We start from the raw sequence: 16,295 nt of genomic DNA on the forward strand, positions 1-16,295 counted from the left end.
CCAATAGTTCTTTTGAATGTGGATTAGCTTATACAATTTTAAGTAATAACACATGGAAATGTACAAAGGAGAAAATAAAGGAATTCAAACCTGCCATTGATTCTTTGTTAATGAGACTATATCAGATATTCTCCTTTTCAGAGCTCAAGGTTAAAATAATGAACCTGTTTTGACTAGCAGCATTGCTCTGGCCTTCAATTTGACCTGTTTGTCTAATGAGAGAAGGCATTTTTTCCATGTCCTCTATAAAGGCTTTGTCAGCATTTTACAGTTTTAGAAGACGGTTTTGTTTTTTCTCCAGCCATTTTCAAGTACCCCTGTCAGTGGTCAAACAGGTTTTGAGTCTAGCTTTCAATGCCAACACAGGGGGGTGGGGTGGGGGAAGAATTACAAATGTATCTACAATCAGAAGCTAGCTTTATCATAGCATTTGCTTTTTTAAATTTGAAGGTTACGTTTATAATTGAGGGGGGTAGATTTTAAAATTCATTTACTTCTCCACACCCCAAAATTATCAAAATATAAAATGTCATATTACATCTGTGTTTTGAAAGTCACTAGGAGAACTTACATGAGTCAGAATTTATGGATTGTAAACTAAGCTTTATCTGATTAAAAATTATAAGAAGTAATTTCACTGCATTATATTAAAGTCATAATCTAGTTTTTGCATTTTTTTTCAGTACTGAGGGTTTAACCTAGAGCCTCATACAAGCAAGGTCTGTACCACTGAGCTATACCTGAAGGCCTTTTTATTTTATTATTTTGAGACAAGGTTTGACTAATTGCCCAGGCTCCCTCAAGGTTGCAGTCCTCCTGCTTCAGCCTCTGAAAGAGCTGAGATTACAAGTGTGAGTCACCGTGCCCAGTTCTTCTTGGCTATTTTTAAAAATATCTTTAAAATTTAAATATTTTTAAAAAGTTAATACAATAAATCATTTTTGTAATAGTTCTATTATGTTACCTTTAAAAAATGAAAATACTAATGGACTACTCTTTTACCACACCTAGAAATCAGTTTGGTAAAAGTAAACCATTCCAAACCTTCAAATTGCACTGTGTACATAATTCCTCATAGTATAAATCCATTAGCAGCTGCAGCAGATATGAAAGTGCAGCAGTATACTTCTTTCTCATCCAGGGGAAGCAATCTGTGTTTCGATGCTGTTTTAGCCTGTGTGTTTTATTTTCCCCTTCCCTCATCTCAGTAAGGTCAGGAATTAATCATTTTGTCTTATCTGCTCACTAAACCCTAGACAAAGGATAGATTTGGGAATTCATAAAACATTTTGTGCTCTGTGAAAATGAGTAGTTTCGTTAACATAGCATATCTTCATTACCTTGGTCAGTTTCATTCTGAAAACTCAAGAAGACTTGCCAGGTTTAACACCCTACTCAGGTGTTCCTGCCCCTGACAGGTACAGGTGCAGCCCAGCAACGCTAGTGAAGGAACACTGTGTGCCTCAGGCAGGGCTGAGGTACTCCAGACGGGGTTATGCAGCAGTCTCACATATGTGGAGAAACAATATGACAGTAGAAATGACTGAAAACCTTTTAAGAGGAATATTGCACAGTGTTGATACTCAGCCATTACAAATTACATCTGTAAAAACTGAGAGCCTGGAAGAGTTCTTAAACATGGTTCAAACATTAAAAGAAGAGGGGAGGGAGTTGATGAAGTCAGTACTTATTCTAACCCTTGAGGTTGACTAAAAATTTTCACATCTTAAAAGTTCTTTTTTGCAAATCTTTCTATTATTATAACATAACTATTCAATAACTCTCAAAATCTGTATCATTATATTTTGTTTCCTTTTTTTAGGAGAAAAATTAATCTTCTATCAGCTTGTAACTAAAATGTCTCTAAATTTGTAGAATGCTATTTTGGTTTATTTTCTGTACTCACCTTTCTGAATTTTCCTTAGCTTTAACCTGAAAATGTTTATTTCTTCCAAAAAACTGATTCACTTGTAATTTTAAATACACAATTCATTTCACCAGCACTGTTTGGAAATGATATGAAAAGATTGTGCTTTCCCTAGGAATTTGTGTTTCTGAGCTTTAGGAAAACCTAATACTATTGTGCTAGATCTTTCACTAAAGATTTTGATAATCTATTAAAGATTACCAATGGGAACAAACAAAGATTCTTTGTCACAGATATATCCCCCTTTATCAGGAAGGTCACATTCAGGTAATAAGAGCCATTATGCTCTGGTTTAATGGAAGCCAGTTATAAGAGACTTTTCTAACTCAAACTTTAAAGGTGTAAATGCAATTGAATACTGTCATAATTTTTTTCTCAGATCCATTCTAAAATTATCTAAGTATACAAGTCTTCTGAGTAAATTGATGCTTAGTATTCTAATGGGCAGACACAAATACTATCTTGTAAATTCCTGGGGCTGTCTTGCCTGTGGACAAATAGTGAAATATTTTCTTTGGAAGTTTCACACCTTTAGAAAGAGTAGTAACAATTAATGTGCATTAAGTATACTAGGCATGACTCCAGTGCTTTACATGTATTATTTTGCTTAATCCTCATAATAAGCCTGTGGCAAGTAGTGTTGCCACCTCCATTTAAGGAAACTGAGACTCAAGTGGAATCATAGAATTGGCAGTTGATGGAGCCAGAAGTCAAAGCCAATCATTCTGACCCCAAAGCCTCTGTCAACTATTACATTGTGCTGTCTCCCTTTCTTCCATTCTTTGGTGGAGCCCAGGGTGTCAAACTGAGGATTCCAGACAAGTTACCCGGACCAACATAAATGGAAAATAGTTAATTCACCTACCAAGCCAAAGATTAGCTTCTAACTGTGATACATCTTTATTTTATGGAGATTTTTATACATGCCAATTTCATGGGATTCTTGTGACTTTTTAGAGTGTTTTCGTAATGGTAGGTTATTAATGTGCAGGTAAATGTGTGTTCTTTATTTATTTTAATGACACACGGTAAGTGGATTGTACCTAGCATCCTTCTGAATGTGAATCTCTGAGTTTAGTGAAATTCAGGTTCAAATTTTGAAGGCAGCCATTTTTTTTTTTGTACCGGGGATCGAATTCAAGTCCTTGCACTTGTGAGGCAGGTGGCGGAACCACTGAGCTAAATTCCCGGCCCAGCCATGTTTTGAGTCTGCTGAATTTACAAATATACTCTTCCTTCATGAGGATGAATTACTCATTCTGTGCTTAATCACCTGCATTACTTTTAGAAAACATTGGCTGAATTCACAGAGGCAGTCTAAAAAACCTTACAAACATTAAGCCTACTTTGTTGGCCTAAAACATATACTCTTAAAAATATATATATATATACTCTTCAAGTAAGTTTTCTATTTATATTTTGTACACCCTTGCTAATACAAAAATATACATTAAATATTGCAGAAAGGATTTTAAATTACTTTCATTTCTTTCTGTGAATAGTTTTACAACTTAGATATAAGCTATATATGCTTTTTCTAGATCATATTGGCTGTATTCTACAAAGATTATGAGTAATAAATGTTATGTCAATTTCTGATTAGATTCAAGATTTATATTCCTCAGTTCTAGTTCTAAGCCATCCTGATTCTCTGATGATCGAGTTTGGTTCTGTTTAGCTGTCAAATGTGCATACTACCTAGTGGAGACATTATGGGAACAATGGCCATTTCCTTGATGCTGTCAGCTGTCTTTGTTAAAGGGATGATAAAAATCAATGTGCAACTTTAAACAAAATAATAAACTGTCATAATTTTACTTGTTTTAACAAAGATGGAAATGTGAGGACTATAATTAGTTTATATCTACAGTTACCTGATTTTTTTTTTTCTTTTTTACTTTAGAAAAAAGAGTCTGCTGTTGCATGTTTCTTACCAGGCCATTAAGCAACTAATAATTGTTCTGTTACAGAATATGGAAAGTTTCAGTTCCGTACAATCAAATGACAGGACTGGAGTTGATGATGTTGAACTGATGTCTGAAGAAAGGTAATTTTAGAATTTTCTCCTTACATTCATTCCAAGGGTATGACAAGATTACTATTTTCATTTAATGCAACGTGGGTTATAAAAACCAAAAAGAATGGAATTTAAGGACTGTATGTTGATTATTTTATGGTAAGGAAAATACTTAGAATAGAAATCTACAAGGCAAATAATCACGTTTGTGCTTCTAGTTTTTTTTGTTTTGTTTTTGAATTTTATAAGGAGTTTAGAGCTATTAGCCCACTTTTAAAATAAACCAAGTTGTTATATGAATGGATGAAAGGCATTGTCATAAAAATGGACACTTGGTGATATTTTGTTATGGTTGCTGTTGTTTATAGCACAGAAAATGAAAAAGATGGTGGAGACACCCAGCATAATGAGGTGAGTAACTAACAAATGTGTGGCTGTGAGGGGCTGTCCCTACATTCTTGAGTGTGTGTGAAATGTCACTAGCCTGGCCTTAGGAACAATAGAGTGATAGGACTGTGTCTGGATAGAAAGGCAAATACCAACATCTAAAGATTCCTTGAGAAGTTTGCTTTTGAAGTTGTATTTGCTTGTCAAGATAAACTTTAATAGCGTGGGGATTTCTTTTTAGATTTTCCATTGAATAAAACAAAAAGCCAAAGGTGCTGTTTTCCATGATATTTCCATGATTTGGTGCATATTTTTAAATGATTAAACTATGTTAAGTAGTGAGTTTTAAGGGATCTTTCATAGGGTGTCTCAGTCACCTTCCTTATCACTGGGACAAAATACCTCACCCCCAACTTAAAGGAGAAGAGGTTTATTTTGGCTCATAGTTTTAGAAGATTCGGTCCATAATTTGCTGGCTTCAAGGCAGAAAGGGCATGGTGGGGCTTCTGGGTGGAGGACAGCTCTTCACATCATGGTGGCCAGGAAGCAGAGAGAGAAGGGAGGAGCAGTGGAGGAGATACACCCTTCCAGGGCACCTTCATGACCACCCCAGCCAGGCCCCACCCCCAGACAGCACATTCAGCTATGAACCCGTCTATGGATGAATCCACTGAGGAGTAGAGCTCCTGATGATCCAACCACCCTTTTGGGGGACAATTTTTATCTAAACCATAACACAAGGATTTTCTCATTAATTTTCAAATTAACAAATTCTGTTTGAGTTATTTAATCCAATTCAATATCTCAGTTTTGTGTCTCTGTTCAAGTAAACAATAGAGAAAAAATAAACCTCCTGCATCATCTATATTTTCAAGTTTCACTTACTTTCCTGGCTCTCGACTGGTCCTCTGGGGCATCACCACATGGATCCAAGTATTTGGTCTCCCTTGCTTCCATTCAGCATGCTGGGCCTCATTTTTAGTTCATGTATGTAGGTTTAATCTAACTCTTCCAAATGCTACCAACCCTAGCTTGAATCTCATAACAGGTTCATTTTTTTGCAAGAACTAAAAGCTTTTATCAACCTATTCTTAAAATTCTGACTTTTTAATATATTAATTATTAGAGAACTATTGCTCTAAAATGACTCTTCGGGAGTTTTTTGTTTGTTTTTTGTTTTTCTTTGTTGTTGTTGTTGTTGTTTTGAGGCAGGGTCTCCCTTTGTAGTTCAGGCTGGCCCTGAATTCACTGTGTAGTTCAGGCTGGCCTTGAACTTGCACCACTCCTCCTGCCTCAGCCTCCCAAGTGCTGGGATTACAGGCATACACCACCAGGGCCAGCTTGACTCTTCGTTTTTGTGGTACACTTGCATAGTTAATTTACTGATGGATTTAGTCAGCAACATGTATTATCTTCCACTGTGTACAAATTCTGTGTTAAGACCAAGAGTTTGATGACAGTCACAGTCCCTGCTCCTGTGGAGTTTTACAGTCTACCAGATGAGTCATCTGAATGCTGGGGCTGGGGTGTCACTCAGTGGTAGAGCCCTTGTCTAGCATGAATAAGGCCCTGGATCCAGTCTCCAGCACTACAAACAAACAAGACCCTGAAAGCTATGGACTCCCTTTCCAGGAAACTGCATGCTCACATTAAATTTTGCATAAAATTACTGGAACTCAATGACCACCCCCCATATACACAAACATGCTTATACTGTAGACTCCTTACATTTCCTATTCAATTCTTGTCATGTATACTTCTTTATCCTAGATAATGGGAAGGAAATGCTACCTCTTTCTGATTGCTCAGCTTCAGAGCCAATTCTTTCATCTCTTATTTCCAACTCATTTATGCTTCCTTCCTGGGGACCCTGGCCCCAAGCTGACATGCTTTCCTTGTCTCTAAGTGTCTTTTTAAAAGAGCCTGTTTCCTCATGATAGTTTTTTGGATGTTGTTAATTTTTTTCCCTTATCTTTTCTCTGCCATCTTCCTCTGCACACAGCAGGCACCTATTCATCATGCCACTGAACTTTATTTTAAAGAATATCACTTTACCAGCTTCCTGGGGAGGTCTTCTCAGTTCTTCCTTTTTATGCTTGTTATCTTTTATGACATAAAGGGAATAGAGTGACTTTTGTGGATGAACTCCATAGCATTAACTCATGAATTCCAGGTAACACCCAAACTAAATTCGTGCTGAACTCAGTTTACCTAGGCCTTTCTGTGGACAGCTTCCATGACAATGGATGAATCATGGGGAAAGAATCTCAAATCCTCTTCCATGTGCCAGGTGCTATTCTTACATGTATCACCCATGTGCAGCCACCAATCAGTGCCTGATCATGGCCAGCATTCCCAAAGCATTTGGCATTAATAATCATTGCCATCCTGACCATTTCAGTTAGGAGATAAAATTACAAGGTGAGTTAGAATCCACACTTAGCTTTTCAAATCAATTTCCCATCACAGCTACACCAAAAAAAAAAATAAAAAAAGACCTCACTCCACAAGATTGGGATTATTTCTATCATGAGGGCTTGCATTACTTTCACTGAAATATATTTTGTTATTCAGGAAAGACTGTGAAAAGGTCTGTTTTTCATTTTTAAAGCTCTTTGCCTTAATTGAGTGTGTTGTAATTTCTTACTTTTTAATACATATAGCCCTTCCTAAAACTTATCATACTATCCAAATAGTAATCTGTTTTTCTGGTAAAACAGCAATAATCCCTCAATTTCAGAGTTGAAAAATAAGTCTAGATTCTGGTTACCCTTTCCAGAATTCTATTTAATTAGTATTTATTTTGTTTCAAGTCTCCTACAGCATCAGATTGAGATGCCACAGTTTACATGTTCACATGAATGGGTATAGTAGTTTTTCCAATTTTTTTTTCCATTAAGACAGATTTTGTTATCATTAACACTGTCCTTTAAAGTTCTTGTAAACTCCCAGATTCATTTAAGATTACGAAGAAAATGACAGCCCCTGGGGACAGGTGGGATTTTTTTTTTTCCTATTGTGGTTATTGTTCCCATTAGAGGAGGAACTGGCCTTCAAAGCTGATATTAATTTTTTTAAATAATCAGGGTGCAACTTTCACTGTATTTTGTTTGAAGGCATGTGTTGAAAGTGAATGTGAACTTATCCCTTTTTTGTTATGCCTTTTTAGTTTCTTGTAATTATGCAACTAATCTTAGCTGAAAAGAGGATGTGTTGAGCTCTCAGATGGGAATTGGCCATTGAGAGCGACCCATTTCTATTTTTTATGTGGTTAGGATTTAAATTTGTTTAATGACACATTTCAATGAAAAAGAAAAGTTCAGAGTCGTTTCAAAAGTGCCACAAGTGAAAGTACAGTTTCTTTGGGAGGTTTTGGAATGGCTGGTGTGTCAGTGAAACATGGTGTCCGGCTTCATGAAATGAGATAAAAAGAAAGAGCCTAGCGCATGCTCCCTGGGCTCATGGAAACCCGAGTGTTTGTCCTTTAGTTTGTGAACTCTTTTTAACAACTGCTGGAATCTAGAAGAGAAGTCACTTCTATAGCTAGCAACACCTAGATTCTAAAAGATATCATAGAAAAGTCATTTTCAGAATTCTGCCTGAAGTTGAGTTTATACCTTACTCTTCAGTGCCTTCTAATGTATTTTCTACTGTGAAAATATTTTATGTTTCACATAATATCTAGAATATTCAAGCAATAACCTTACAACGAACCTCTTTGTCAAGGAAGCAAAACAAGTAAGAATTATTAACTGCTTCTGAAGGTATTATGTTATCTGTTCAAGCTCATTTTGTCAGAATTATATGGTCAGTGAAGTGTTAAATTCTTTCAAGATATTTTTACATTCTTTATGCTTCTAAGCCCATTGCTTAAGAGTGCTTAGAAGCATACCTTTGATAACAAACAAGACATTCATCATAAACAGATTATTTCCCTTTTATAAATTTTGCTTCAAAGAAAAAAAAAGGAAGGGAGGGAGGAGAAAAGAGAGAGAAAGGAGGAGAGAAAGAAAGGAGAGTAGGAAAAGTGGAGGCTGTCTAATCAAGACTGAGAATTAAATTAATTATCACAAGATCCAAGTGCAAGTTTTTATTTGCCCTGAGAAGAAGATTTCTGAAATGTCTCCATCGATAATTGTCAAAGACTACTGGCCCTTTGCAGTTCACATGAGTTTGGAATGTCCATTTTCATTTATTGTCAGGCCAAAAAGTAAATGTTTATGGTTCCACATGGTTAACACTGTGGGTTTTTTCCTATGCAAATTGCATTATCCAGCATACTCTTGAATCCCATCATTCCTGGCTCTTTTAGCTGTTAGGGCACTAATCCATATTTTCTGCAGGGAAGGAAAAGGAATGGAATAAAAATTCACCAAATAACGAAATATGGTGGCACATACTGGTGATCCCAGCACTCAAGAGGCTGAGGCAGAAGGATAACCACAAGTCTGAGACCAGGCTGGGATACATAGTGAGACCTTGTTTCAAATAAATAAAACAAAAAACAGATATTCACCAACTACTTGAATCTAGGGAAGGGGAAGGATCAATGAAGGCTGGGGATAGAAGAATCACCCCCAGCTCGACAGGAACAAGTCTTGGCAAAGATTACACTGATAAACTCAGAGTTAATGGCTTCTTGACCTGCACATAAAGTGTCCAGTGGCCCCCAGGGGAGGGGAGTACCCACACTGCTCCCTAGCACCCTGTGCTTTTCTCTTGTAACATATGTGACAGCGGCTTCTCTTCCACATTGGATCCTTTCACTTGTTCAGTCCCAAATTCTGGTGTCTAGAACAGACTAGGTCTTCCGTAAATACTTCCCAAATGAATAGGCAATGGAAGGAGAACAGAAATAGAAATAGCATTTATTTTACAGTTACTATGTAGTGTTTATACGTGGTTTCCATTTAATCTTCCAAACAGCCTGACTAGAGTGGAAGGATGTAAGGTTCAAAGAGGTTGGCCCACTCAGGTCTTGAAGCTGCCTCCAAAACCCATCCTTGTCTACCTACCACATAGTCTCCTCTAAGAGCTACATTCTGTTTCAGCACATGAGGATTTAGTATGCGTTTCTGTGGGGCAGTGTTTCTGACAAGGGTTTGGTGTGTGACACATCACAGCATAAGGATCTCTGAGTTGAAAATTGTGACATTATCTATTCTCTGATATAACTGAAGATAGACTTGTAAAGAAAAAAGTTTAAGCCAAAACTGTTTTATATTTGAGTCTGCCCTTGACCTGTTAACTTTAATGGTCTAGTAGGAGAAACAAATAAGCGAACAGGCAGTATTTGCCTTCCTGTATGATACCAGCAGTCTTGGATGGTGTGAGCCACCAGTCAAGGTGCCTCTAGCAAGGGGGACATTTGAAGGAGCAGCAGAGCCTGAACAGTTTCCCATGAGCAGCCACTGGGCAGCAGCCCCAACCCCACAGCCGCTGTGCGAGCCTGGGCCAATAGGTACTGCCAGGTTCCGAGACCAGCAGGGCCAGAAATTGGGACTCAGGTTCTAGGAGCAGCGGGCTTGTGAAAGAGAACTTGAGGGACTGACCTGAGCACAGCAAGGTTGGACCAAGTCGTGTGTGCATTTCCACAGAAGTGGGAAGTGCCTGTGTGCCTGCCAGGCAGGTGTATGGAGGAGAGGGTGTGCACTTCCGGGCCAGAAAGCAGCCAGGAGGCTGGAAGCTCACATGTGTTAAACTCATGTGTGTCTCTGCAGACACACACAGTCCAGGCCACATCCTTAACACCCACGTGATGGCCTTGGCTGTCCTTTGCTGATCCCAGACCCAGTGGCCTCTGAGCTGCTCCTGAATTGTATAAACAATGACCATGCCTCACTGAATGGGACCCCAGGCACCAGCTTCCTCTTCCCTGCAATGCTTTTCCACAGACGGCTTCCTCTCCTGCTTCTTTCCCATCTCAGTTCAGCCACCACTTCCTCAGGGACGCTCTCGACCACTCCATCTGAAGTACCAGACCTCAGCTCCTATCACCCACACCCCTCTTCCCTGGCCTGTTTTCTCCACAGTCCTTGCGGTTTTTTCTTTATTAACTATCTCCTATAGGATTTGTCAGGACAGAGACTTCACTTGGTCCAGTGCTGTTTCCCCAGTATCTAAAAGACTGTCTTGCATAGATTAGGCACTCAGAAACCATTTCTTGTTGATATTGGGATTTTTCTTTGTTTTTGCTTTTGTTGTGACAAGAGTCTCACTGTCAGTTCAGACTGGCCTTGAAATAACTGTGTAGTTCAGGTTAGTCTCAAAATCTCAGTGCTCCTCCTGTCTCAGCCTACTAAATTCTGGGAGTAGAGGCATGTGCCACCATGCCTGGTTTTTTTTCTTTCTTTTTTTTTTTGGTACTGGGGATTGAACTCAGGACCTTGCGCTTGTGAGGCAGGCACTGGAACCACTGAGCTAAATCCCCAGCCTCCCTCCACGCCTGGTTTTTAAAAAGCATTTCTTGAACAAATAATGGATAAATTTTATCTTTGTATATCTATTCTCTGACATATAATAGGCAGCACTATGGCATAGTACCTATTTATGCAGTGTATAACTATCAAATGCTAAGCCCAGCACACAATACCCTTCACAGGTGACTGACACCCTTGTCCTCTGCCATTCTCCTGCCCTGTCCTAAGGGCTGGCCACCCCGAGCCTCTTCTCACAGTGGCTGACATAGCACACCCTCCTGCCTGTCTTCACATGCGCTCCACCTCCTTCCAGCCATCCAAGTCCACACCTATCTGCCCCCAGTTCAGAGCTGCCGCTGCCACTGCCACTGCTGCTGCTGCTGGTTCCTGGCAGACACCCTAGTGGCTCTGTTTGCTGGTCTTTTTATCATGAAGCATTCCTTGAAAACTGTGTTCCATCCTGTTGTAGCATGCTTCATGTCACAAGCTTCTCCCGCCTCATCTTCCATGCTTCCCTCTAGCAGTTCTGGGCCTGGCATTGTTCTTCCATTCATTTTTATAAGGTGCTACTTGGTCATAGAACAATGGCTTCTGTTGGTGTCTCTCACTCCCCAGGCACCAAGCCACAGGGCTTTCTTGCCTTTTCCTTTTCTCCCATCTTGACAGCCCCTTGCAAGGTTAGACTCATGTCTACCACTTGAAAGATGAAGTAATGGAGGATCCACAGAGGGCAGCTGGCAAATGTCAGCACCACACTGCAAATGCAGCACCCGTGTCATGTCTCTATGTCCTGTCCTGAGCATCACACTTTATTTTTGTTTTTTGTTTTTGTTTTGTACCAGGGAACAAACTCAAGACCTTGTATTTGCAAGGCAAGTGTGGTGCTACTGAGCTAAATCCCCAGCCCCTGGCCAACACACTTTAAATGACATGATGCATGGGCTTCTCATATAGAAAATACCTTACTTTATAAATGAAATCATGTATCTTATATTGTTTTCTTTGATGTCTCTGAGTATAGCAATCTTTAGACATCTTTGTTGAGAAATATTTAATTATGTGTAATTATGTGTAATCTCTGTCTCTCTTGCTGTCACACACATACACACACACACAGGATTGGCCACCAAGTGACCCTGTAATTTTTTAAAAGCTGGGCACCAGATTTGGGCATTCAGCCCTTGTTTACTCAGGAGTCTGCTCAAGGAACATGTCATTTTCATGACATAAATGCACCACCACCCCCAACAGCATTTTTTAAATGTCTTAAAGCACCAGATTCCTTGGTGTTTCCATCTGACTTCAGTCGCTCACCCTGACCTAATTAATGTTTCATTTTATCCCAAATTCGAAGAAAATACAGGTCTCACACATGGAAATGTAATAGTAAAAGTGCTGTCTGTTCATCCCTACTGACTTCAAAGTGGGCTGCATAGCTATTAAAAGTAGCAGGAAGCCTTAAATAGAGCTTTATTTTAAGCATAAGAACATTTCTCTTACATTAATGAATTCACTTATGATTTCCAGATGTTCTCAGTTTTTTCAAATGATAGCATATTTGCTGAAATAAATTTCCGTTTACTCTCAAAGAAAATATCTTGTACAGATCTGTGCTACTAGAGAAATACATTTTTGCATAAACACTTTCATAAACACATTTATTCATGTTATGAGAACAAGAAGAATGACAATGGCTTGGTTTACAATATGCCAAAGGGGAAACTAAAAAGAGAATTTCAGTGCAATAAGAGTCCTCTCTGTGCTTTTTTAAAAAATGCAAAATCATGTAACTTGAATATCAGCCTTCTGGGGAGGATTTACCCCTCCATCAGGTTTCCTAGCCTGGTGTAGGTGTCACCAATGAACAAAACCAAGAGTAGCTGAATATTTAGTATGCATAGTAAATGAATAGTAGGAAAACAAGTGACAGTTGCATATTTGTAACATATAAATTATGCATCACCGAATTGCTAGTGCTTGACTTTTTATAAAAGAAAAAAAGCCACTCTCCCCGTGTAATTTTGGATCACTTCCAGGGTCTGTATTTTGTACTGCTAGCTGAGATGGGACACCAGAGCCCTGTGCTGTTTGAATTTGTGCAACCATGCTTTAATACCCTGAGCTCCTCCATAAATAGCCGGTTCACCCCATACTCTGCAGGAAAACAGCCACAGGAAATCTGCAAATGTGCAGCTTGCCCCGTGTAATTGATCTAAGCCTGCGGGAGTGTTTGTCCCCAGCCCTTCCAGTGCTGTTTACCTAAGGGCAAAGAAGTCTGCGTGCAAGACACCATGTTGCTGCTCCAGCCTTAGCAACAGCAGCCACTGGCTTTTTTGTTGTTATTGTTTATAGTCTAGAGAGCCGTGCTCCTTTAAGGAAACAAACTCCTTCCCTTCATTCCTGGCCCTAGTCAGTAATCATCCAGACTGTCAGCTGCCTGCAGTTATCAGGAGCAGCAGCCCAAGGAAATCCTCCTGTCTCCCTTGCGGAAGAAAAGTTAAAGGAGTACAGATGGACTGTTGCTTTCTGTGTGAGAGTGGCCAGCTTGTATCCAGGGTATGCCGAGCCATGATTCTGCTATCTGTGCTGGATACATGAGCAGCTGTGGCTTGGGAGGTTTCATCCAGAAGGAGTGGGATTGCTGCAGACGCCACTGGGTTTTGGTGAACAGTGGCTGTTCCGGAACATTGTGCTGTTATTGCAGAGCCCCACGATGAAGATTCAGGAGCATCCCAGCACACCTGACAGCAAACAGCAGAGGAGTCAAGATGCCGACACCCAAGAGGAGAGCTTTGTCTCTGAAGTGCCCCATTTGGACCTGACTGCACTGTGTGATGAGAAGAGCTGGGAAGGTAGGTGACCTTCTGTTACTTGTCACTTGGATTTAGCATCAGAAAAGCATGTGTAAATATGTGTATATGAGAAGCACTTAACCACAGGAATGTGTGTGTGGGTAAAGGGAGAGCGAGCAAGGAGAAGTAACTGCGTGTGTAGATGATGGAGCTCCTTCACCTGGCATAGGAATGCGTCACGTACAGTGCTGCCAAGAGTGGTTGCAGTTGAAGAGAGAAAATGCTTTTGCCCTTTGTCACAGTGTCACCTCGCAGTCCTTTTTTTTTTTCTTTTTAACTCACTAAGACAGCTAATAGAGGTGTCTTTTCCTTCTAGTAGTACCCAGCAGAGTACATTTAGGGTTTCCTTCTCTGTGTGCCTGATCCCCCACTACTACATGTCAGCCACCTACTGCCTTCAGAAAACCTTCCTGTTTTTCAAGAAATATGTTTTGCTTTGCTTCTCTTTATTTTTATGGGTCCTTATTTTTAAAAATTCAGGTTATTAAACTTGAGGGATTTGCTTATCAAAGAGAACACTAAATAAAAATGCTTCTTACAAAAAACTTGTAACTCAGTGGTTTAAATTTGTTGTTCTGGAGACTTCTGGTGAAAATGTTAGCAATTTACTTTGAGGAAGAAGAGGGTAACCTTACCGGAACCGTGTTCCAGGGAGGGTATCATATGAGTCTTATCAAGCCACTGGTGTTTATATTTTCCCTCTGTCTACCTCCGAACATGTATCGGTGTGTATCTAGAATAAATGCCTGTCTGCCTGTATCTGGTGTGTGTTTAGAAGCGACAACCAGGGGGAAATTTTGCTCTTGATTGCAGTATAGCAGCATGACTTAACACAGTGACTTACAAGAGAATCACAGCTACAGAAAGTCCTTCACAGCACCTGGATTTCCTTTTCTATCCCTACCTCCTTCTCCCTTTTTGAACCAAGAAGTATTCTTTGCAGTAACGGTTTTAGGTGAAGGATCAAAAGGCAATGAAAAGCACAAAGTGGAAAGAGATAACCTGTTATGCTCCTGGCCTCCAGGGCAGACTCTTTTAATTCTTCTTCTCCCTCCTGTAATGTAAGAAATCTGTTCTGGTTCTTTTCATATAATTAGGCAGTCGATCTGAGACGATGTCATCCCCTTGCAGCTCCCAGTACACTCACTGAACAACAAATGCATAGTGGTTTTTTTTTTAATGTAAGTGATATACATTCCTGGGTACTGTTTGTTCTTTTATTTTTGTGTACTCTGAAAAATCGCATGTGTTTTGAATTCATATTCTGAAAACAACCTACTCTTCCCCACCCAGAGAGTCTCATTAGTCACTGTTGCCCAAATAAAAAAAAATTTTTAAAGAGTAAGCAAGTGCTGTATTTGGGTTTTAGTGATATCTGTCTGCTGTGAAGCTCAAAAATAACCTACGATTTGGGGTCAGAATTCAAATTAGTCATGTTCTTCTCTTCCTGAAATGGACTGTTTGATTATTTTTTATCTTAGTTAATCGTAAACTCCCAGCACACTTAAAGCAGCAGATATAAAGATAAAAAGTTCTCTCCAGAGTGTTTGAAAGCCAATTTGGAGTTTCCCTAAAACTATTTCATTATTTAATATGAAGAACTTTTCTTCAGATAAATAGTAATGTGAAGGAACAAACATTTTATTTTGGAAATCCAGATATCATTTTCTTTAAAAGGCTATTGGGAGGGGCTGGGGATTGAGCTCAGTGGTACTGTCGCCTGCCTCCCAAACACAGGGTCCTGAGTTCAATCCCTGGTATCAAAGAAAAGGCCATTGGGGGCCTGGGGATTTAGCTCAGTGGCACCACAACTGCCTTGCAAACACAAGGTCCTGAGTTCAATCCCAGGTACAAAAAAAAAGGCTATTTGAAAGCTGGGTGTGGTGGTGCATGCCTGTTATCTCAGTACTGGGGAGGCTGAAGTGGGAGGATTGCCTCGAGTTCAAGGCTAGCCTGAACTGCATAGCAAGTCCCTGTCTCAAGAAACAACCAAAAAAAGGTTTTTAGAAAAAAATATATCCCATTCCAAATAAGTTTGGAAATGTGAACTGCATTATCCATGTAATTTTTTAAATAGCTTGCTATGACTCTTTTATTTCAAATTACTATAATTGCTGTTGAGCTTGCATATCTTAAAATTCTGCCTGGATTTATATCAGGGCCATTTGATTATTTGGTTACTGTTCTCAATGACGATTTTAAAGTCACATATTTGTTTTAATTTTCCAACTTACATTATGGTGATAACAGCCAAAGTATAGTCAAAATAAAGGAATTTCTCCATAAAGGTAGATAATGTGAGGGCAATAAGGTCTTTTAAACTTTTTTATTTTCTTGAGACAGGGTCTTGCTTTGTATTCTAGGCTGGCCTTTAACTCACCATGTACCCTAGGCTGGCCTTGAACTCAATGATCCTCCTGCCTCAGCTTCCAAGGGGGATTGCAGTTATATACCACCATGCTCAGCTTGAGAGCAATAAGCTTGATTGCTAAAGCATCATTATTTTTTATAGCTTCAGTAAAAAACAAAATGGTGGCTTTCCAGTAAAGAATAAACTGTACACTATTTTAAACTGTGTGTGAGTCCAATACAAAATGTATCTATGTGTGAAAGTAATAATTAACAAAACATGTATGAGCCAATTCCCATCTGTAGGGTTCCATCACCAGTCTTAAAGCCACTAACTGGTCTTT

At 39.3% G+C, this 16,295-nt stretch overlaps 1 protein-coding gene across 10 annotated transcripts in view; it reads left to right on the forward strand.

The window, feature by feature from the left end:
• Positions 1-16,295, forward strand: part of Fam13a (family with sequence similarity 13 member A) — a 324,922-nt gene that overhangs the window by 283,972 nt on the left and 24,655 nt on the right. For all 10 annotated transcript variants that reach the window (XM_021261074.2, XM_021261071.2, XM_021261073.2 and 7 more), the window contains 3 exons: positions 3,898-3,974; positions 4,313-4,355; positions 13,455-13,602. In XM_021261074.2, coding sequence (XP_021116733.2) covers positions 3,898-3,974; positions 4,313-4,355; positions 13,455-13,602 — 268 coding nt within the window. The remainder of the gene's footprint in view (positions 1-3,897; positions 3,975-4,312; positions 4,356-13,454; positions 13,603-16,295) is intronic.

Source organism: Heterocephalus glaber, unplaced genomic scaffold, assembly GCF_053883595.1.
Source record: "Heterocephalus glaber isolate CG9 unplaced genomic scaffold, H.glaber_assembly_v1.0 deba00001454, whole genome shotgun sequence".
Lineage (NCBI taxonomy): Eukaryota > Metazoa > Chordata > Mammalia > Rodentia > Bathyergidae > Heterocephalus > Heterocephalus glaber.